The sequence below is a fragment of the Abramis brama genome (genome assembly GCF_963993115.1).
Source record: "Abramis brama genome assembly, chromosome: 25".
Lineage (NCBI taxonomy): Eukaryota > Metazoa > Chordata > Actinopteri > Cypriniformes > Leuciscidae > Abramis > Abramis brama.
Window position 1 is genome coordinate 936,282 of NC_139987.1, and position 22,547 is coordinate 958,828.

General features: G+C 42.1%; 1 protein-coding gene across 1 annotated transcript in view; it reads right to left on the reverse strand.

The window, feature by feature from the left end:
- The window catches only part of LOC311076601 (fibrillin-2-like), a gene marked incomplete at both ends in the record, with an annotated part of 145,909 nt that overhangs the window by 1,459 nt on the left and 121,903 nt on the right, over positions 1-22,547 (reverse strand). Inside the window, 6 exons of the mRNA XM_084104936.1 lie at positions 142-261; positions 12,488-13,066; positions 18,827-18,955; positions 20,474-20,590; positions 22,107-22,229; positions 22,350-22,475. Coding sequence (XP_083961062.1) covers positions 142-261; positions 12,488-13,066; positions 18,827-18,955; positions 20,474-20,590; positions 22,107-22,229; positions 22,350-22,475 — 1,194 coding nt within the window. The remainder of the gene's footprint in view (positions 1-141; positions 262-12,487; positions 13,067-18,826; positions 18,956-20,473; positions 20,591-22,106; positions 22,230-22,349; positions 22,476-22,547) is intronic.

A 22,547-nucleotide genomic window follows, 5' to 3' on the forward strand; every position in this document is an offset into this window, starting at 1 on the left:
TTTAAGCTTAGGTTGCAAAGTTTAGGGTTAGGGTATAGAATATACAGTTTGTACAGTATAAAAATGATGTCTATGGAAAGTGCCCATAAAACTTGGAAACCCAACAATTGTGTGTGTGTGTGTGTGTGTGTGTACACTAACCCACACACTGGTTCCACTGCTGGTGTTGAGTGTATCCCTGTGGACAGCTGCAGCGGAAACCACCCGCAACATTCTGACAGCCAAACTGACACCTGTGATCACGCACACACTCATCTATATCTGAGAGAAAGAGAGAGAAACAGCAGTCAATTACATTATGTAACGTAATTCATGCATCTCACATAGTATAGTGCAGTGGCCTCGCAAACAGTACGCTGGACACTTCAGTGCTTTCACACTTCCATTGCTTGGTCTGCACCCGAGTGTGATTCCTCCCCTCATCCTTCCCCGTCTCTTCACATTGTGCTTTTGGATCCAAACCATGGTGTACATGTGTCATCAACGGCAGCTGTTTACCACTGTAACTGGGTAATGACTCAGGAAGAGAAGATCCTTAGCTTTGCTGTTTTATTCATGTTTTTGTTACATTGGATTTATCAGTAGAACCTTAGGGAAAGAGAAAGAACGCTTGTGTTTGTATGCCATGCATGTACCATAAGAGATATATAAGAGATGAGGAGAATGCTAGAAACACCTTTTCAAGCAAACTTTAGGTTTAGAAAACAATGTTCATATCATCCAAATGAACTTCACATCACTCGTATGTTCATATCATGCAAAAGGAGTCTGTGAGTGCACCAAAAAGATCCATTTGTATGCAGGGAACGTCACGGTAGAGCTTTAATTCTCTGCCCGAGCCCGAGCCCGGACTCGACCCGACCCGACCCGCGGGCCGGGTCGGGCCGATATTTCCCGCCACTGTCCTCGGGCCGGGTCGGGTCGGGCCCTTGATAAAGCACGTCACGTGTCATGCGCAGCGTCTCGCACTCGCAGTCTCGTTTTGTTTTGAAGAAAGCTTTTCTTTAAAGTGAATTTCGTTTAGTATAAATTGTATCTTAATTTTAATAAATTTTTCATCAACCAATTGCCTGGATTTAATACATAAAAAGCAATATAGCAGACATTATAATCATGACATGAAGTCGCCGGCGCGCCGTGGTCACTTACACCATTTGAAACTCGTAACACGCTGTCACCGAATTTACAAATGCACATCTTGCTTCTTGCTCACACACGTTTAAATAATATGTTGAAGTAACATTATTAATAATAATTAATCTTTAAGAATATTTGATTGAATGCTGAATGTTGTGCTTGTTTAATTTAATAAAATTAAAACTTTAATTGTGATAATTAAAATAATTGAATATTGAATATTGAGTGGCCAATTTTTGCTCATTTATTAATAGTATGTATATAATATAGCCTATATAGCTGCGCAGCTCCCCCTGTAGCCTTAATAATCTAGCACAGCAGCACCTGCTTAAAAAAATTCTGGCGCCGCCCCTGGTTATAACGGCCCACGTATTAAAAATGGTCGGGTTTAAATCGGGCTCGGGCTCATAATTACAGTGAACGTGTCGGGTCGGGCCGGGCTCGGACACAACGTGCTCGGGCTCGGGTTGGGTCGGGCTTGATTTGTTGGGCCCGATTTAAGCTCTACGTCACGGACAGAGACTCGTACAGTGACTAACTGGATCCAGTGCTGGTCAAGTTGTACACACGAAGAGCTTTCGGCTTGGCATTTGTAAGCAAGAAAAATCTGTGGTTGCATTTGCCCACAAAGGCTGAAAAGGATAAATGACATACTCTTGATCAGCCAGCAGAACCCAAGAGTCTGTTTGGATGTGATGCAACAAAGGTTTGAAGTGAAGAGAAAGAGAACAGGAAGCTTTTGAATCTTCTGCTTGTGGTCCCGGCCAACCCAACACTACACTACCTATCAGAGCTACACAACTCCTTGTCAAAGCGCTTGTTCCATCCAGACTGGACTACCAATAAGGTTCATTCTCGTGTTAAGCGGCACGTTTGAGATTCTGCAAGAACCAATGAGGTTCACTCTCATGTTATGCAGCATGTTTTAGCTTTTGCAAGAAACAATGAGGTTCATTCTCATATTAGCATTAATTTGAGCTTTTGCAAGAACCAATAAGGTTCATTCTCGTGTTAAATTGCACGGTTGAGCTTTTGCAAGAAACAATGAGGTTCATTCTTGTGTTACGCAGCACGTTTGAGCTTCTGCAAGAACCAATGAGATTCATTCTCGTGTTACACATTGCATTTGAGCTTTTGCAAGAACCAATAAGGTTCATTCTCGTGTTAAATTGCACGGTTGAGCTTCCGCAACAACCAATGAGATTCATTCTCGTGTTACACATTGCATTTGAGCTTCTGCAAGAACCAATGAGGTTCATTCTAGTGTTACGCAACATGTTTGTACGGTGACCGGGAGGGGACATGTTCGGTTCACTTATTTTTGTCGTGGCCACAACATATAAACTCGTGGGAACGTGATATTAAGTTGTGGGAACATCATAATATCTCGTGGGAAAGTCACATTAAGTCATGGCCACGAGATCATTTTGTTGAGGTAACGACATCATGTCGTGGCCACGCGATGCAAAGTCGTGGCCTCGAGATCATATGTTGAGGGAACGATATATTTTTCTCGTGGCCACGACTTCATATTTTGAGAGAACGACATCTATTTGTCGTGGCCACGAGTTGAGGGAGCCACAGCGGCCAATACTGTAACCGTACCATAGCATAGACTGGGCTACAGCAGAGATGGAGGTGACAGAAGAAATAACATTTTACTTTAAATTAGGAATGTCATATAAAGATATAGTTCGGTCTTTGGCATTAAGACATGGGTACGTTATAAGTGAAAGACACATTCTTAGACTTTTTTGTCGCACGCATATTTAGGGACCGTCTCAAAATTATATGCGACATTGGCATAAACGTTTCTAACTTCAATAGCATTTGAAGACAATGACTTACAGTCATAAAACCAACTGTACATTGTTCACCCAGGTCTCATGTATGATGCACACCTTTTAGATTTCTGATGTTTATGACAATAAACTGCTAAATCATATGCAAATATTGCTATGTATTTCACTACTGCCACATACCTGACACCTAGATGAACAATGTACAGTTGGTTTTATGACTGTAAGTCATTGTCTTCAAATGCTATTGAGCTTTAAATATGGTCATTTTCTGTATATGATCCCACACAGTAGTGAAATACATAGCATTATTTGCATATGATTTAGCAGTTTACTGTCATAAATATCAAAAATATTAAAGGTGTGCATCATACATGAGACCTATATGAACAATGTACAGTTGGTTTTATGACTGTAAGTCACTGTCTTCAAATGCTATTGAGCTTTAAATATTGTCATATTCTGTATATGATCCCATACAGTAGTGAAATACATTGCAATATTTACATATGATTTAGCAGTTTATTGTCATAAATATCAAAAATATTAAAGGTGTGCATCATACATGAGACCAATATGAACAATATACAGTTGGTTTTATGACTGTAAGTCACTGTCTTCAAATGCTATTGAGCTTTAAATATTGTCATATTCTGTATATGATCCCATACAGTAGTGAAATAGGCCTACATAGCAATATTTGCATATGATTTAGCAGTTTATTGTCATAAATATCAAAAATCTAAAAGGTGTGCATCATACATGAGACCTGGGTGAACAATGTACAGTTGGTTTTATGACTGTAAGTCATTGTCTTCAAATGCTATTGAAGTTAGAAACGTTTATGCCAATGTCGCATGTAATTTTGAGACGGTCCCTAAATATGCGTGCGACAAAAAAGTCTAAGAATGTGTCTTTCACTTATAACGTACCCATGTCTTAATGCCAAAGACCGAACTATATCTTTATAAAAATAAGTGAACTGAACATGTCCCCTCCCGGTCACCGTATGTTTGAGCTTCCACAAGAACCAATGATGTTAATTCTCGTGTTACGCTGCACATTTGAGCTTCCGCAAGAACCAATGAGGTTCATTCTGGTTTTACGCAGCACATCTGAGCTTCAGCAAGAAAAAAATACGTTCATTCTCGTGTTATGCAGCACGTTTGAGATTCTGCAAGAACCAATGAGGTTCATTCTCGTATTAGCAGTAGTTTGACCTTCTGCAAGTACCAATGAGGTTCATTGTTATGTTACACAGCACATTTGATATTCTGCAAGAACCAATGAGGTTAATTCTTGTGTTACTGAGCACGTTTGAGCCTCAGCAAGAACCAATGAGGTTAATTTTCATGTTACGCAGTACGTTTGAGATTCTGCAAGAACCAATGAGGTTCATTCTCGTATTAGCAGTAGTTTGACCTTCTGCAAGTACCAATGAGGTTCATTGTTATGTTACACAGCACATTTGATATTCTGCAAGAACCAATGAGGTTAATTCTTGTGTTACTGAGCACGTTTGAGCCTCAGCAAGAACCAATGAGGTTAATTTTCATGTTACGCAGTACGTTTGAGATTCTGCAAGAACCAATGAGGTTCATTCTCGCTGGTTTGAGCTTCAGCAAGAACCAATGAGGTTCATTCTCGTGTTACGCAGCACGTTTGAAATTCTGTAAGAACCAATGAGGTTCATTCTGTTGTTACGCAGCTCGTTTGTGTTTCAGCAAGAACCAATGAGGTTCATTCTCATTTTACGCAGCACGTTTGAGCTTCCACAAGAACCAATGAGATTCATTCTAGTGTTATGCAGCGCGTTTGAGCATTCGCAAGAAACATTGAGGTTCATTCTCGTGTTACGCAGCACGTTTGAGATTCTGCAAGAACCAATGAGGTTCATTCTCGTATTATCAGTAGTTTGAGCTTCTGCAAGAACAAATGAGGTTCATTCTCTTGTTACGCAGTACGTTTATGTTTCAGCAAGAACCAATGAGGTTAATTCTCATGTTACGCAGCACATTTAAGCTTCTGCAAGAACCAATGAGGTTCATTGTCTTGAGCAGTAGTTTGAGCTTCCACAAGAACCAATGAGATTCATTCTAGTGTTACGCAGCGCGTTTGAGATTCTGCAAGAACCAATGAGGTTCATTGTCATATTAGCAGTAGTTTGAGCTTCTGCAAGAACCAATGAGGTTCATTCTCGCACGTTTGAGCTTCAGCAAGAACCAATGAGGTTCATTCCCATATTAGCAATAGTTTGACCTTCTGTATGTACCAATGAGGTTACTTCTCGTTTTACACAGCACATTTGATCTTCTGCAAGAACCACTGAGGTCATTCTTGTGTTACGCAGCACATATGAGCTTCCGCAAGAACCAATGAGGTTCATTCTGGTTTTACGCAGCACGTTTGAGCCTCTGTAAGAACCAATGAGGTTCTTTCTCGTATTAGCAGTAGTTTGACCTTCTGCAAGTACCAATGAGGTTACTTCTCGTGTTCCACAGCACATTTGAGTTTCAGCAAGAATCAATGAGGTTCATTCTAGTGTTACGCAGCACGTTTGAGCTTCAGCAAGAACCAATGAGGTTCATTCTCATGTTACGCAGCACGTTTGAGCTTCCACAAGAACCAATGAGGTTCATTCTCTTGTTACGCAGCACTTTTGAGCTTCCACAAGAGCCAATGAGGTTCATTCTGGTTTTACGCAGCACATTTGAGCTTCTGTAAGAACCAATGTGGTTCATTCTCGCACGTTTGAGCTTCAGCAAGAACCAATGAGGTTCATTCTCGTATTAGCAGTAGTTTGACCTTCTGCAAGTACCAATGAGGTTACTTCTCGTGTTCCACAGCACATTCGAGCTTCAGCAAGAATCAATGAGGTTCATTCTCATGTTACGCAGCACGTTTGAGCTTCAGCAAGAACCAATGGGGTTTATTCTCGCACATTTGAGGTTCTGCAAGAACCAATGAGGTTCATTCTCTTGTTACGCAGCACGTTTGTGTTTCAGCAAGAGCCAATGAGGTTCATTCTCATTTTACGCAGCACTTTTGAGCTTCAGCAAGAACCAGTGAGGTTCATTCTCGTGTTACGCAGCACATTTAAGCTTTTGCAAGAACCAATAAGGTTCATTCTCTTGTGCAGTAGTTTGAGCTTCCACAAGAACCAATGAGATTCATTCTAGTGTTACGCAGCGCGTTTGAGCTTTCGCAAGAAACATTGAGGTTCATTCTCGTGTTACGCAGCACATTTGAGCTTCCGCAAGAACCAGTGAGGTTCATTCTCATATTAGCAGTAGTTGGAGCTTCTGCAAGAACCAGTGAGGTTCATTCTTGCACGTTTGAGCTTCAGCAAGAACCAATGAGGTTCATTCCCATATTAGCAGTAGGTTGACCTTCTGCAAGTACCAATGAGGTTACTTCTCGTGTTCCACAGCACATTTGAGCTTCAGCAAGAATCATTGAGGTTCATTCTCGTGTTACGCAGCACGTTTGAGATTCTGCAAGACCAATTCTGCAAGGTTCATTCTCATATTAGCAGTAGTTTGAGATTTTGCAAGAACCAATAAGGTTCATTCTCGTTTTACACAGCACATCAGATCTTCTGCAAGAACCACTGAGGTCATTCTCGTGTTACGCAGCACATTTGGGCTTCAGCAAGAACCAATTAGGTTACTTCTCATGTTACGCAGCACGTTTGAGATTCTGCAAGACCAATTCTGCAAGGTTCATTCTCATATTAGCAGTAGTTTGAGATTTTGCAAGAACCAATAAGGTTCATTCTCGTTTTACACAGCACATCAGATCTTCTGCAAGAACCACTGAGGTCATTCTCGTGTTACGCAGCACATTTGGGCTTCAGCAAGAACCAATTAGGTTACTTCTCATGTTACGCAGCACGTTTGAGCTTCAGCAAGAACCAATGGGGTTTATTCTCGCACGTTTGAGGTTCTGCAAGAACCAATGAGGTTCATTCTCTTGTTACGCAGCACGTTTGTGTTTCAGCAAGAGCCAATGAGGTTCATTCTCATTTTACGCAGCACTTTTGAGCTTCAGCAAGAACCAGTGAGGTTCATTCTCGTGTTACGCAGCACATTTAAGCTTTTGCAAGAACCAATAATTTTCATTCTCTTGTGCAGTAGTTTGAGCTTCCACAAGAACCAATGAGATTCATTCTAGTGTTACGCAGCGCGTTTGAGCTTTCGCAAGAAACATTCAGGTTCATTCTCGTGTTACGCAGCACATTTGAGCTTCCGCAAGAACCAATGAGGTTCATTCTCATATTAGCAGTAGTTTGAGCTTCTGCAAGAACCAGTGAGGTTCATTCCCATATTAGCAGTAGTTTGACCTTCTGCAAGTACCAATGAGGTTACTTCTCGTGTTCCACAGCACATTTGAGCTTCAGCAAGAATCATTGAGGTTCATTCTCGTGTTACGCAGCACGTTTGAGATTCTGCAAGACCAATTCTGCAAGGTTCATTCTCATATTAGCAGTAGTTTGAGATTTTGCAAGAACCAATAAGGTTCATTCTCGTTTTACACAGCAGATCAGATCTTCTGCAAGAACCATTGAGGTCATTCTCGTGTTACGCAGCACATTTGAGCTTCTGCAAGAACCAATGAGGTTCTTTCTCACACGTTTGAGCTGCAGCAAGAAAAAATTACGTTCATTCTCATGTAATGCAGTACGTTTGAGATTCTGCAAGAACCAATGAGGTTCATTCTTGTATGTTATGCAGCACATTTGTTTTTCAGCAAGAACCAAGTAGGTTCTCGTATTAGCAGTAGTTTGAGCTTCTGCAAGAACCAATGAGGTTCATTGTTATGTTACACAGCATGTTTGATATTCTGCAAGAAACAATGAGGTTCATTCTCATGTTACGCAGCACATTTAAGCTTGTGCAAGAACCAGTGAAGTTCATTCTTGTGTTAAGCAGCACGTTTGAGATTGAGCAAGAACCAATGAGGTTCATTCTCGTATTAGCAGTAGTTTGAGCTTCTGCAAGAACCAATGAGGTTCATTCTCGCACGTTTGAGCTTCAGCAAGAACCAGTGAGGTTCATTCTCGTGTTACGCAGCACGTTTGAGATTCTGCAAGAACCAATGAGGTTCATTCTCTTGTTACGCAGCACGTTTGTGTTTCAGCAAGAACCAATGAGGTTCATTCTCTTGTTACGCAGCACGTTTGTGTTTCAGCAAGAACCAATGAGGTTCATTCTCATGTTACGCAGCACGTTTGAGCTTCAGCAAGAACCAGTGAGGTTCATTCTCATGTGACGCAGCACATTTAAGCTTCTGCAAGAACCAATGAGGTTCATTCTCTTGTGCATTAGTTTGAGCTTCAGCAAAAACCAATGAGATTCATTCTATTGTTACGCAGCGCGTTTGAGCTTTCGCAAGAAACATTGAGGTTCATTCTCGTGTTACACAGCATGTTTGAGATTCTGCAAGAACCAATGAGGTTCATTCTCGTATTATCAGTAGTTTGAGCTTCTGCAAGAACCAATGGGGTTCATTCTCGCACGCTTGAGCTACTGCAAGAACCAGAGGTTTATTCTCACACGTTTGAGCTTCTGCAAGAACCAATGAGGTTCATTCTCTTATTAGCAGTAGTTTGACCTTCTGCAAGTACCAATGAGGTTCATTCTCGTGTTACGCAGCATCCTTGAGCTTCTGCAAGAACCAATGAGGTAATTCTAGTGTTACGCAGCACATTTGAGCTTCCGCAAAAACCGATGAGGTTAATTCTCGTGTTACGCAGCATGTTTGAGCTTCATCAAGAACCAGTGAGGTTCATTCTCATGTTATGCAGCACATTTGATATTCTGCAAGAACCAATGAGGTTCATTCTCGCACGTTTGAGCTTCAGCAAGAACCAATGAATCATTCTAGTGTTACACAGCATGTTTGAGATTCTGCAAGAACCAATGAGGTTCATTCTCGTATTATCAGTAGTTTGAGCTTCTGCAAGAACCAATGAGGTTCATTCTCGCAGGTTTGAGCTTCAGCAAGAACCAATGAGGTTAATTCTCATGTTACACAGCACGTTTGCGATTCTGCAAGAACAAATGAGGTTCATTCTCATTTTACGCAGCACGTTTGTGTTTCAGCAAGAACCAATGAGGTTCATTCTTATTTTACGCAGCACTTTTGAGCTTCAGCAAGAACCAATGAGGTTCATTCTCGTGTTACGCAGCACATTTAAGCTTCCACAAGAACCAATGAGATTCATTCTAGTGTTACACAACGCGTTTGAGCTTTCGCAAAAGAACCAATGAGGTTCATTCTCATGTTACGCAGCACATTTGAGCTTCCACAAGAACCAATGAGGTTCATTCTCATGTTATGCAGCACATTTGAGCTTCCGCAAGAACCAATGAGGTTCATTCTGGTTTTACGCAGCACATTTGAGCCTCAGCAAGAACCAATGAGGTTCATTCTCATGTTACGCAGCACGTTTGAGCTTCAGCAAGAACCAAATGAGGTTCATTCTCTTGTTACGCAGCACTTTTGAGCTTCCACAAGAACCAATGAGGTTCATTCTGGTTTTACGCAGCACATTTGAGCTTCCACAAGAACCAATGAGGTTCATTCTCGCACGTTTGAGCTTCAGCAAGAACCAATGAGGTTCATTCTCGTATTAGCAGTAGTTTGACCTTCTGCAAGTACCACTGAGGTTACTTCTCGTGTTCCACAGCACATTCAAGCTTCAGAAAGAATCAATGAGGTTCATTCTCATGTTACGCAGCACGTTTGAGCTTCAGCAAGAACCAATGGGGTTTATTCTCGCACATTTGAGGTTCTGCAAGAACCAATGAGGTTCATTCTCTTATTAGAAGTAGTTTGACCTTCTGCAAGTTCATATGAGGTTACTTCTCGTGTTCCACAGCACATTTGAGAATCTGCAAGAACTAATGAGGTTCATTCTCATGTTACGCAGTACGTTTGAGAATCTGCAAGAACCAATGAGGTTTATTCTCGCACATTTTATCTTCAACAAGAACCAATGAGGTTAATTCTCGTGTTACGCAGCACGCTTGAGCTTCTCCAAGAACCAATGAGGTCATTCTCGTGCTATGCAGCACATTTGAGCTTCCGCAAGAACCAGTGAGGTTCATTCTAGTGTTACGCAGCACGTTTGAGCTTCCGCAAGAACCAATGAGGTTCATTCTCATGTTATGCAGCACATTTGAGCTTCCGCAAGAACCAATGAGGTTCATTCTGGTTTTACGCAGCACATTTGAGCCTCAGCAAGAACCAATGAGGTTCATTCTCGCACGTTTGTGCTTCAGCAAGAACCAATGAGGTTCATTTTCGTATTAGCAGTAGTTTGACCTTCTGCAAGTACCAATGAGGTTACTTCTCGTGTTCCACAGCACATTTGAGCTGCAGCAAGAATCAATGAGGTTCATTCTCATGTTACGCAGTACGTTTGAGAATCTGCAAGAACCAATGAGCACGTTTGAGCTTCTGCAAGAACCAATGAGGTTCATTCTCTTATTAGAAGTAGTTTGACCTTCTGCAAGTACATATGAGGTTACTTCTCGTGTTCCACAGCACATTCAAGCTTCAGCAAGAATCAATGAGGTTCATTCTCATGTTACGCAGCATGTTTGAGCTTCAGCAAGAACCAATGGGGTTTATTCTCGCACGTTTGAGGTTCTGCAAGAACCAATGAGGTTCATTCTCTTATTAGAAGTAGTTTGACCTTCTGCAAGTTCATATGAGGTTACTTCTCGTGTTCCACGTTTGAGGTCATATGAGGTTTATTCTCGCACGTTTGAGGTTCTGCAAGAACCAGTGAGGTTCATTCTCTTATTAGAAGTGGTTTGACCTTCTGCAAGCTCATATGAGGTTACTTCTCGTGTTCCACAGCACATTTGAGCTTCTGCAAGAACTAATTAGGTTTATTCTCGTGCTATGCAGCACATTTGAGCTTCCGCAAGAACCAATGAGGTTCATTCTAGTGTTACGCAGCACGTTTGAGCTTCTGCAAGAACCAATGAGGTTCATTCTAGTGTTACGCAGCACGTTTGAGCTTCCGCAAGAACCAATGAGGTTCATTCTCAATTTATGCAGCACATTTTGTCATGATTCTGCCATCTTGTTCTTGATTTTCTCTCGTCTTGCGGCAGAATCATGACAGGCCCTTGTTTTCATGTGCAGCACGAAACCATGTTTCATGGCCATTTGTTTGGCCATGTGCTTGCGTTGTCTCGTCATGTAACCCCGCCCCCTTGTTACCCTTGGTTAGTCTTTATTGTTTCATCTGTGTCACCTGCTGTCTTCATTAGTTTCTCCCTATTTCTCCCTATTTAAAAAGTCTCACAATGAAAGATAGCAGATAACATGTAACACCATAGCAGGTTTCACAATGAACCGACACAGGACAGCAAACACAAGGGTTTGCTGTCCTGTGTCGGTTCATTGTGAAACCTGCTATGGTGTTACATGTTATCTGCTATCTTTCATTGTGAGACTTTGTTCACCTCTGTGAGTACCCTGTCAAGAGCGTCATCAGGAGAAAGTTCTGTTTCTGTATTCGCTATTTGTTTGTAGTCTAGTTATGTCAAGTCATAGTCCAGTTTAGTCACTCGTTGTCCTGTCTTGTCATGTTTTGCCCCCTCGTGGGCTTTGTTTTCCCTATTATTTGTATATAATAAACCCTCACAAGACGAGCACTGACATCAGAATCGGCAAGCTGCCGATTCCTCCTCAGGGAGAGAGGTCCATTAAAGAGGACGCTCGGGTCGCTCATGAGAAGAGACTCTTCCTTCCTGACATCCTTTTCAACCGCTACTTCATAGCGGGTCTAAACGCTCCTCCGCCTCTTGCGGAACGGGAGAGGTTGGCAGACCGCCCGTTTGCTGACATGGTGGATTGCTTGTCGCGAAGGGAGTTGCGGGGCTCCATCTTCTCTCCACCTGCCTCGCTGCCAGTGGTCCCAGAGGGTCGAGTCCTAGCAGTCGTCACTCAAGGGGATCAGGTTCTCTTTGTTTCTTCTCCTGAGGTTTCATCCACACCCGCCGATCTCCGTGGCAAACGAGGGAGACGGATCTCTTGGGATTCTCCGTCGGAGTCATCCTCGACCGAGTCAGCACTGCCTGAGACTGCCCTTCCAACTCAAGTCACAGATCCCGCTGAGCTTCTCCAACCGGTCACTAGTTCGGCTATGACTTCCACACCGCGACCTAGGAGAAAGAAGAGGAGAAAGGGAGCCTCTTGTCCTTCATCTCAGCCTGTCCCAGAGCACGCTCCCACTGCAAGTGTTGTCCCAGAGCCCGCTACTGCAAGCGCTGTCCCAGGCGCTGTCCCAGAGTCCGCTACTGCAAGCGCTGTCCCAGGCGCTGTCCCAGAGTCCGCTACTGCAAGCGCTGTCCCAGAGCCCGCTACTGCCAGCGCTCTCCCAGGCGCTGTCCCAGAGCCCGCTACTGCAAGCGCTCTCCCAGGCGCTGTCCCAGAGCCCGCTACTGCAAGCGCTGTCCCAGGCGCTGTCCCAGAGCCCGCTACTGCAAGCGCTGTCCCAGAGTCCGCTACTGCAAGCGCTGTCCCTGAACCAGCTATTGAAGGCACGGTTCCAGAGTCTGCTGTCGTGAGCACTGCAGAGAGGGTCGCGGCCGATTCAGCTGCTGAAGCTGTCTTGCGGTCGGTTTCAGCTCGTCTAAAGATGCCTGTCCTCGTCGCTGCCGAAACATTGTCTGAATACCTTAAACCTCTTGTCCAAATTCTTGAAGTCCCCGTCAAGTCAGTCATGTCTTGTTGTCCTGAGTCCACTGAGTCCGTGAGCGCCGTACCCCAGTCAGCTGCCGTGAGCGCCGTACCCCAGTCAGCTGCCGTGAGCGCCGTACCCCAGTCAGCTGCCGTGAGCGCCGTACCCCAGTCAGCTGCAGACGACAATCTCCCCGATTCAGAGATGTGGAACGTTGGTACTGAGCCGGCTTCGGGGAGCTCAGTTCTAGCTTCTGCTCCACAGTCTCCCGCAGCATCCCCTGTCTTGTTTCCTGTTGTGTCGCCTCCTGTGTCCCCCGTCAAGATTCCTGTCCCGCCGCTTTCTGTTTCTGTTCCTGTGTCAGATTCCACCCCTGTCAGGCTGCCTAGTGTTTCCCCTAGCACCCCTGTCATTTCCCAGCCTCGGACTGTTTCCCCCAAGTCATCTCCTCATGTGTCTTCAGCCAAGTCCCCCCGGATTCCCCGTCCTCAGCCCTTGTCCCGAAGACCCAAGACCCCCAGTCCTCCCATCCACCCTGGACTGCCCCCTAAGGACTTTGTGTTTCCCCCACCTCCTCTGCCTTGTTTATTGTTTTTGATTTTGCACCCCAACCCTGTAATTGTTTATTCATGTTTGCCATTGTTGTTATTCGTCATGTTTTGTTGGTTTGTGTCCTTGTCACAGTCTGTTATGTCTCGTGTTTAGTTCCCCTTAGGGAGCGTCTGGAAGCCGCTCCTTAAGGGAGGGGTTCTGTCATGATTCTGCCATCTTGTTCTTGATTTTTCTCTCGTCTTGCGGCAGAATCATGACAGGCCCTTGTTTTCATGTGCAGCACATGGCCATTTGTTTGGCCATGTGCTTGCGTTGTCTCGTCATGCCCCCTTGTTACCCTTGGTTAGTCATTATTGTTTCATCTGTCACCTGCTGTCTTCATTAGTTTCTCCCTATTTAATCCCCTTGTGTTTGCTGTCCTGTGTCGGTTCATTGTGAAACCTGCTATGGTGTTACATGTTATCTGCTATCTTTCATTGTGAGACTTTGTTCACCTCTGTGAGTACCCTGTCAAGAGCGTCATCAGGAGAAAGTTCTGTTTCTGTATTTGCTATTTGTTTGTAGTCTAGTTATGTCAAGTCATAGTCCAGTTTAGTCACTCGTTGTCCTGTCTTGTCATGTTTTGCCCCCTCGTGGGCTTTGTTTTCCCTATTATTTGTATATAATAAACCTTGTGTGTCCTGCAAACTGTCTGCGATTGGGTTCATCCTTCAACGACATAACACATTTGAGCTTCCTCAAGAACCAATGAGGTTCATTCTAGTGTTACGCAGCACATTTGAGCTTCCACAAGAACCAATGAGGTTCATTCTCATGTTACGCAGCACATTTGAGCTTCCACAAGAACCAATGAGGTTCATTCTCATGTTATGCAGCACATTTGAGCTTCCGCAAGAACCAATGAGGTTCATTCTGGTTTTACGCAGCACATTTGAGCCTCAGCAAGAACCAATGAGGTTCATTCTCGCATGTTTGTGCTTCAGCAAGAACCAATGAAGATAATTCTCGTATTAGCAGTAGTTTGACCTTCTGCAAGTACCAATGAGGTTACTTCTCGTGTTCCACAGCACATTTGAGCTGCAGCAAGAATCAATGAGGTTCATTCTCATGTTACGCAGTACGTTTGAGAATCTGCAAGAACCAATGAGCACGTTTGAGCTTCTGCAAGAACCAATGAGGTTCATTCTCTTATAAGAAGTAGTTTGACCTTCTGCAAGTACATATGAGGTTACTTCTCGTGTTCCACAGCACATTCAAGCTTCAGCAAGAATCAATGAGGTTCATTCTCATGTTACGCAGCACGTTTGAGCTTCAGCAAGAACCAAAGGGGTTTATTCTCGCACGTTTGAGGTTCTGCAAGAACCAATGAGGTTCATTCTAGTGTTACGCAGCACGTTTGAGCTTCCGCAAGAACCAATGAGGTTCATTCTCATGTTATGCAGCACATTTGAGCTTCCGCAAGAACCAATGAGGTTCATTCTGGTTTTACGCAGCACATTTGAGCCTCAGCAAGAACCAATGAGGTTCATTCTCGCACGTTTGAGCTTCAGCAAGAACCAATGAGGTTCATTCTCGTATTAGCAGTAGTTTTACCTTCTGAAAGTACCACTGAGGTTACTTCTCGTGTTCCACAGCACATTTGAGCTTCAGCAAGAACCAATGGGGTTTATTCTCGCACGTTTGAGGTTCTGCAAGAACCAATGAGGTTCATTCTCTTATTAGAAGTAGTTTGACCTTCTGCAAGTTCATATGAGGTTACTTCTCGTGTTCCACAGCACATTTGAGCTTCTGCAAGAACCAATGAGTTTCATTCTCTTGTGCAGTAGTTTGAGCTTCCACAAGAACCAATGAGATTCACTCTAGTGTTACGCAACGCGTTTGAGCTTTCGCAAAAGAACCAATGAGGTTCATTCTCATGTTACGCAGCACATTTGAGCTTCCACAAGAACCAATGAGGTTCATTCTCATGTTATGCAGCACATTTGAGCTTCCGCAAGAACCAATGAGGTTCATTCTGGTTTTACGCAGCACATTTGAGCCTCAGCAAGAACCAATGAGGTTCATTCTCATGTTACGCAGCACGTTTGAGCTTCAGCAAGAACCAGTGAAGTTCATTCTCTTGTTACGCAGTACTTTTGAGCTTCCACAAGAACCAATGAGGTTCATTCTGGTTTTACGCAGCACATTTGAGTTTCTGTAAGAACCAATGAGGTTCATTCTCACACGTTTGAGCTTCAACAAGAACCAATGAGGTTCATTCTCATATTAGTAGTAGTTTGACCTTCTGCAAGTACCACTGAGGTTACTTCTCGTGTTCCACAGCACATTCAAGCTTCAGCAAGAATCAATGAGGTTCATTCTCATGTTACGCAGCACGTTTGAGCTTCAGCAAGAACCAATGGGGTTTATTCTCGCACGTTTGAGGTTCTGCAAGAACCAATGAGGTTCATTCTCTTATTAGAAGTAGTTTGACCTTCTGGAAGTTCATATGAGGTTACTTCTCGTGTTCCACAGCACATTTGAGAATCTGCAAGAACCAATGAGGTTCATTCTCATGTTACGCAGTACGTTTGAGAATCTGCAAGAACCAATGAGGTTTATTCTCGCACATTTTATCTTCAACAAGAACCAATGAGGTTAATTCTCGTGTTACGTAGCACGTTTGAGCTTCTGCATGAACCAATGAGGTTCATCATCCTGTGTTACGCAGCACGCTTGAGCTTCAAGAATCAATTCTCGTGTTATGCAGCACATTTGAGCTTCCGCAAGAGCCAATGAGGTTCATTCTCGTGTTACGTAGCATGTTTGAGCTTCTGCATGAACCAATGAGATTCATTCTGGTTTTACGCAGCACGTTTGAGCTTCTGTAAGAACCAATGAGGTTCACTCTCGCACGTTTGAGCTTCTGCAAGAACCAATGAGGTTCATTCTCTTATTAGAAGTAGTTTGACCTTCTTCAAGTATATATAAGGTTACTTCTCGTGTTCCACAGCACATTTGAGCTTCTGCAAGGACCAGTGAGGTTCATTCTCATGTTACGCAGTACGTTTGAGAATCTGCAAGAACCAATGAGGTTTATTCTTGCATATTTTATCTTCAACAAGAACCAATGAGGTTTATTCTCATGTTACGCAGTACGTTTGAGCTTCTGCAAGAACCACTGAGTTCATTCTAGTGTTACGCCACACGTTTGAGCTTCCACAAGAACCAATGAGGTTCATTCTGGTTTTACGCAGCACATTTGAGCTTCTGCAAGAACCAACATTCTCGCGTTACGTGGCACGTTTGAGCTTCTGCATGAACCAATGAGGTTCATTATCGTGTGTTTCGCACTGTTTGTGTTTCAGCAAGAATTCTGGTTCATTCTCGTTTGTGTTTCAGCAAGAATTCTGGTTCATTCTCGTGTTACGCAGCACGCTTGAGATTCAGCAACAACCAATGAGGTTCTTTCTCGTGTTACGCAGCACGTTTGAGATTCCGCAAGAACCAATGAGGTTCATTCTCGTGTCTTGTGTTACGCAGCACGCTTGAGATTCAGCAAGAACCATTGAGGTTCTTTCTAGTCTCATTTTATTTAATGTACGCCAAACTAGGTGACATGGTGTTTTATTGAGAATTTCACCTTTTTTAAACAAGATCAATTATTTGGTACAAAGGTTTTAAACCACATTGAAATTTTTGCAATCATCCCCCAAATATTCTCTCAAAATAAATAAAATCCAGAAATTTTAGACTTGGTCCTCAAAAAAGAGAATGTATGCAAATAATTTTGAAATTTTAACCCTTTTAAATTTAATGAAACCATATGGACACACATTTTTTTTTATTTGGGTGTCTGTGATATAAACTACACACATCAGGTGTTTAAAAGAACTTTCAAATCCCTGTTTGTGTGAATATGACTTGGGGCTACCTCAGTGGAAATGAACCTGAGAGCGCTCTGGTTACCCCAGAAGGAAGTACCATTCATCTACCCTGGAGGAAGTAGATTCCTGTAGAAGTGAAAGCTGTTTTCGATATCCCAAAGTGAGGTGGCAAACAAGTCAACTGAAAGTGAACCTTGGGTTACGATTGTAACCTCTCACCAAAGGATGCAACAGTCATCTTCTCGGAAAAGCTGTATGTATGCCATTTTGGGCCTGTGGATTGCTGTAACAGAGCCGTTGTGTGCGCTGTGACACAACCACATTTATTGCCCTTATCGGTAGACTCAATATTTTAGAACAAATAACTTATCTCTCAGAAAAGAATTAACAAAAAATCTTGCTTAAAGTGAATATCAGTCTATCTCTATACTGTTCCCACATCACTCGTTCTGAGCTCTGATAACATTTTTTTAATCATATTATCCCTTTCCCTGACATTGACGGAAATTTCCATGAGTTATGAGACAATGTTGACAGAATGTTCTGGCTTCCCGTGTTTTCAGTTATACAGTAGGGGGTGCTATTACACATCTTCTGAAAGAGTACTGAATCTCCTGATCAAAACTTAGGAGCTGAAACAAGCGATATCATATGAAATCAGATACATATGTAAAATAATGATTATCAACATTAAACAGCATATAAATAAAAACTGCGTAACGTTACTGAATGAAATGTCGACCCAGGACGAGCTACAGGACGGTGAAGCTTTAGGGGTGTTGATGAACTCGATCTACTCCATCTGTGTTTTGATCATCGTTCTGAATCCGATCCAGACTTAGCCTTTGACAAAACACGACTTTCTCAGCTTTTTGCCCAAAATGTTGCTTTTTTGTGTAACACCCACAGTTGAATAAAAAAGATATTTGAATGAATATTTTTTTTTTTGTTGTCTAAAAGCAGTGGGTCTGTTATTTCTTTTGATATATTGCATGGCGGGGAAAGAGACACCTAAAGTTAATAAGCACCACAGATACCACAGGTGCTGACCTGGCTGTCAATGCCAGTGTCCACATCTGAATTTATTAAAATCTGTCCATTTATAGCACAAAATTTGGCTAAGACAGCACTTTGGCCGACTCAGACTGTCAGTCTGTTCATTACTGGTGGGGATTTTTCAGTGACTCTTTCTGCAGGTTACATTAATCCACCAGTAGGTGTAGACAAGTGACTTTATGAGTGAGTCACTGAATCATTCACTCAACACATTGCTTGCATTGCTTGGAGGCTACTGTGCCTCTGCTTTGGCTTAATACTGAATTATTTTTTTGTGAAGAAAAAAAAAATCCCATATTGAATCTGAAATGTACGGAGCCCCTAAAGGGACCTTTGCAAAAATAAAATTATACAGGCTTTCACATGCTCACGAGAAACTATCGCACGAGAAAACTAACTTGTGCGCACAAGTCTGTATATTTTTATTTTTGCAAAGGTCCCTTTAGGGGCTGCGTAGTACTGCCAGTTAACTCAATATTAACTTCCTGTTTATAGAACTCTATAAAATGAAATCGTTGTAGTAATATGAAGCAGTGCACATTTTTCACTGCGAAAGACAACATGAAACACCATTTGCAACCCATTTTCCTTCTGTAATGTAACATGTCAGAGTGAAATAGTATATTCAGTGAGGGTAAAAATGTAGGGTGGGACTTGATTCTAAACTTTTACTCCAAGATTGCAACAAATAATTCAGAAACACAGGGCCGTACCGTGACAGCTGAGGCCGAGAGAGTCCAGTCTGAAGCCCTGTGGACACTCACAGTGGAAGCTGCCCACTGAATTCTGGCAGACGCCCCGCAGGCCACACGGACTCAGCTCAGACACACACTCATCAACATCTGAGAGAAGACAGAGAGAAAACCACAAGAGGTCACACACCTGACTGACATATTGCTTTTTACTTCATTTACTATGATCATAATCACATACAATGAAACAAAGTTCACAAGTGTAAAGTAATACTTTAGAATAATGGTCCGTCATTAATAAGTAACTATGCAGGAAGAAATGCAGGACTAATGAGTAGCACTACATTAACACTTCAGCTTCTACTATTAACTATCTACTGGTAACAAGCTTAACTAATCAGCCTCATTAATAACTATTAACTAACTGACAAATTATAAAGAACATTGTCGTGTGTCTGAGACGTAATCAGTCATAATTTTTACTCTGAATGTCAAGTCAAGTCAAGTCACATTTATTTATATAGCACGTTTTACAGTACAGAATGTTTCAAAGCAGCTTTACAGAGATAACAGGAAAATAATGCAAAGAAGTTTGTTTCCAGAATAAAATAGCATCACAGTCCAGCTTAAGTAAGTTCAGTGATGTTTCATTTTTGTTTTAAAAAAAAGTAATTAATTTAGCTCATTTATATATATATATATATATATGGAGTAAACTGTGATGTCATCGTCCAGTTCAGTTCAGTTCTTGTATAATGGTGTCAATGCAGGCAGAACAATATTATTGTTGAATATTAAATTAAATGTTACATTTAATGTCCCCAACTAAGAAAGCCAAAAGCCAATCGCAACAAAGACGAAAAAGCGAGTGGCAAGGAACCAAAACTCCATCAGTGGCAGAATGGAGAAATAAACCTTGGGAGAACCCAGGCTCAGTTGCTCAGTTCTCCTCTGGCCAATGAATGAACAGTGTATGATTATGATTCAGGCAGTATTATAGGTCAGAAGTCAGACTGGATTGGAACAATCAGAATATTATCCAGTTCATCTGGTTGAAGATCGGAGTCACGCCTGTATGGAGACGGGTTTGTTGAGGATCAGTGCCGAAGGCTGTCGTGTCGATGAGGCCTTACAGGGGAGAGTCTAGCTGACACAATCTCTGCTGACTCTTCAGGGATGCGTTGTGGTCATAAAATGTAAATGTAGTCATAAAATGCATCACTAATGACTGAAGTGTTACCATTATGCAGGAACTACTAGTGATCTGGACCATTATTTTAAAGTGAAAAACATGTTTGTACATTTGGAGTAAAAATTATGACTGATTACGTCTCAGACATACGATAATGTTCTTCATAATTTGTCAGTTAGTAAATAGTTATTAATGAGGCTAATCTTAATGAGTAATTATTGATTACCTAATAAGGAACTATCTCCTAAATTCGATATTACTTACTGATTAGTTAAGCTTGTTTCTATATTAGTTAATAGTAGAAGCTGAAGTGTTAATGTAGTGCTACTCATTAGTCCTGCATTACTTCCTGCATAGTTACTTATAAATGATGGACTATTATTCTAAAGTGTTACCATTTTCCAAACACTACTTGTGTTTTTGTCAGGTGATGCAGCGTTGTGTCAGAGGAGAGGAGTTCTGAATGTGTGTTTGACCTCGGCAGGCCGTACGCTGCTGGCTGAAGCCCGCCGGACACCTGCAGGTAAATCCACCGATGGTGTTGACACACGAGAACTGGCAGTTGTGTCGTCTGCTCTGACATTCATCCACATCTGTAAATCAAAAACTCAAATCAAACTACTGCTTTTACTCTATATTTTCAGAAGGCAGCTAGACATCTCAAGGACATCTCAGTCTAAAAGTCTTACTATGATGGTCAGTAAATGTTTTGTGACTAACTGCTCTGTCATCAACTAACAATTCACTCCTCAAATTACACCACATGTCATCCATTACACTCTGCACATGCTGGATCAGACTTTTGTCCTTCAAAGTCAAGTCACCTTCAAGTGCTTTATACAATACAGACTGTTTCAAAGCAGCTTCACAGGGATAAACAGGAAAATAATGATCAATGATGAAAACAGAGTTCAGTTCTGCCAGAAAGACTCGGGAGAATTAATACTGTGACGATGAACATTTATTTTAGAGCTCAGCAAATAATCAAGTTCTTTGGCGTAGGCCCCGTCCGTAACTCGCATTCCGAGGGTACGGAATCTGCATATCCTGCCTGAAGACGAAGGCAGGGGCGCAGCCCACCCCCTGCGAAGTAAGGAAGGGGGCCATCTGGTGGTGGTGGGGTGGAAGGAGGAAGAGGACATCCTGGCGTCTTCAGGATGGAGGGGAGAGCCCGTCTGGAGGTGTCTTGGTGGTGGATGGGGAGGATGGAGGTGGTTGAAGCGACAGCATCTGCGAACTCAGACATGTGTAAGTACCACCCTTTTATACTGGGCTATTAGGATATGATTGGATAGATGAGAAGGTAATAAGTGACGTGAACGATTGAGTCTTCCTGGCAGAACTTGCGCTAGGCTTCATTTCTGCTGTAAAACAGCTCTAAAAAGACAATAGTGTCATTGTTCAGTTCAGTGTTGATTCAGTTCTGTTCAATAACTGTGTAAAAATCATCAATTATGAAATGAGTTCAATTCAACTATAAAAAAGCTCTGCAGAAAACAGTGATGTCATCGTCCAGCTCAGTTCAACAGTGTCAGTGTACAGTCATATCAATAATACTGTTGAATATTAAGTGTCCTCAACTACTGTAAGCAAGACAAAACAATGTGTTTATTCAGATCTATGAAGAAAAAATGGTAACACTTTACAATAGCTTAACATTAGTTAATGTATTAACTAACAATGAGCAATACATTTGTTACTGTAATCTTTGTTATTAGATTATTAATCTTTGTTAATGTTAATGAATAAAAATAAAGCTGTTCATTGTTTGTTAATGTTAGTTCACAGTGCATTAACTAATGTTAACAAGATCAGATTTTAAAGTATTAGTAAATGTTGAAATTAACATTAACAAAGATTAATAAATGCTGTATAAGTGCAGTTCATTAATAGTTCATACTAATGTTAACTAATGAACCTTATTGTAAAGTGTTATCGAAAAAAATTTAAATGGCACACCAAATTAGTAATAAACAATTAACTCAAACTAAATCACAGGAAAACTTATAAAACAAGATCTACACAATGATTTCAGTTTTTTTTTATGACTTGCACAGAATATTTCTGAGATAAGTGCCCGAAAGCATGAGGCCGCCTCCAGCTGCTGACCTTTACATGTCCTGTGGTCGTCCTGCAGCATGTACCCGCGGGGGCAGGAGCACGCATAGCTGCCCTCGCTGTTCTTACACAGGAAGTTACAGGGTTTCGGGGACAGACCACATTCATCCACATCTGACAGAAACACAAGCACACAACCATGATCTTAAGGAATAGCAAACAACAATCCCTCTGTCCATACATCAGGTGGATTTGAAAGACCGATAGTTATAAAGCTGAGTGTTTGTGGCGTACCGACACACATGGTTCCTGCAGTGGAGGCCATGTATCCTAGTTCGCAGTGGCATCTGTAAGAGCCCATGGTGTTGAAACACACGCCGTTGACACACACTCCTGGAATCAGCTTACACTCATCTATATCTGTGGACAGACAAAGAGCTTTACTGACAAGTAAGGTCATAAAAGGAAATCTCACATACTCTGATACCCATC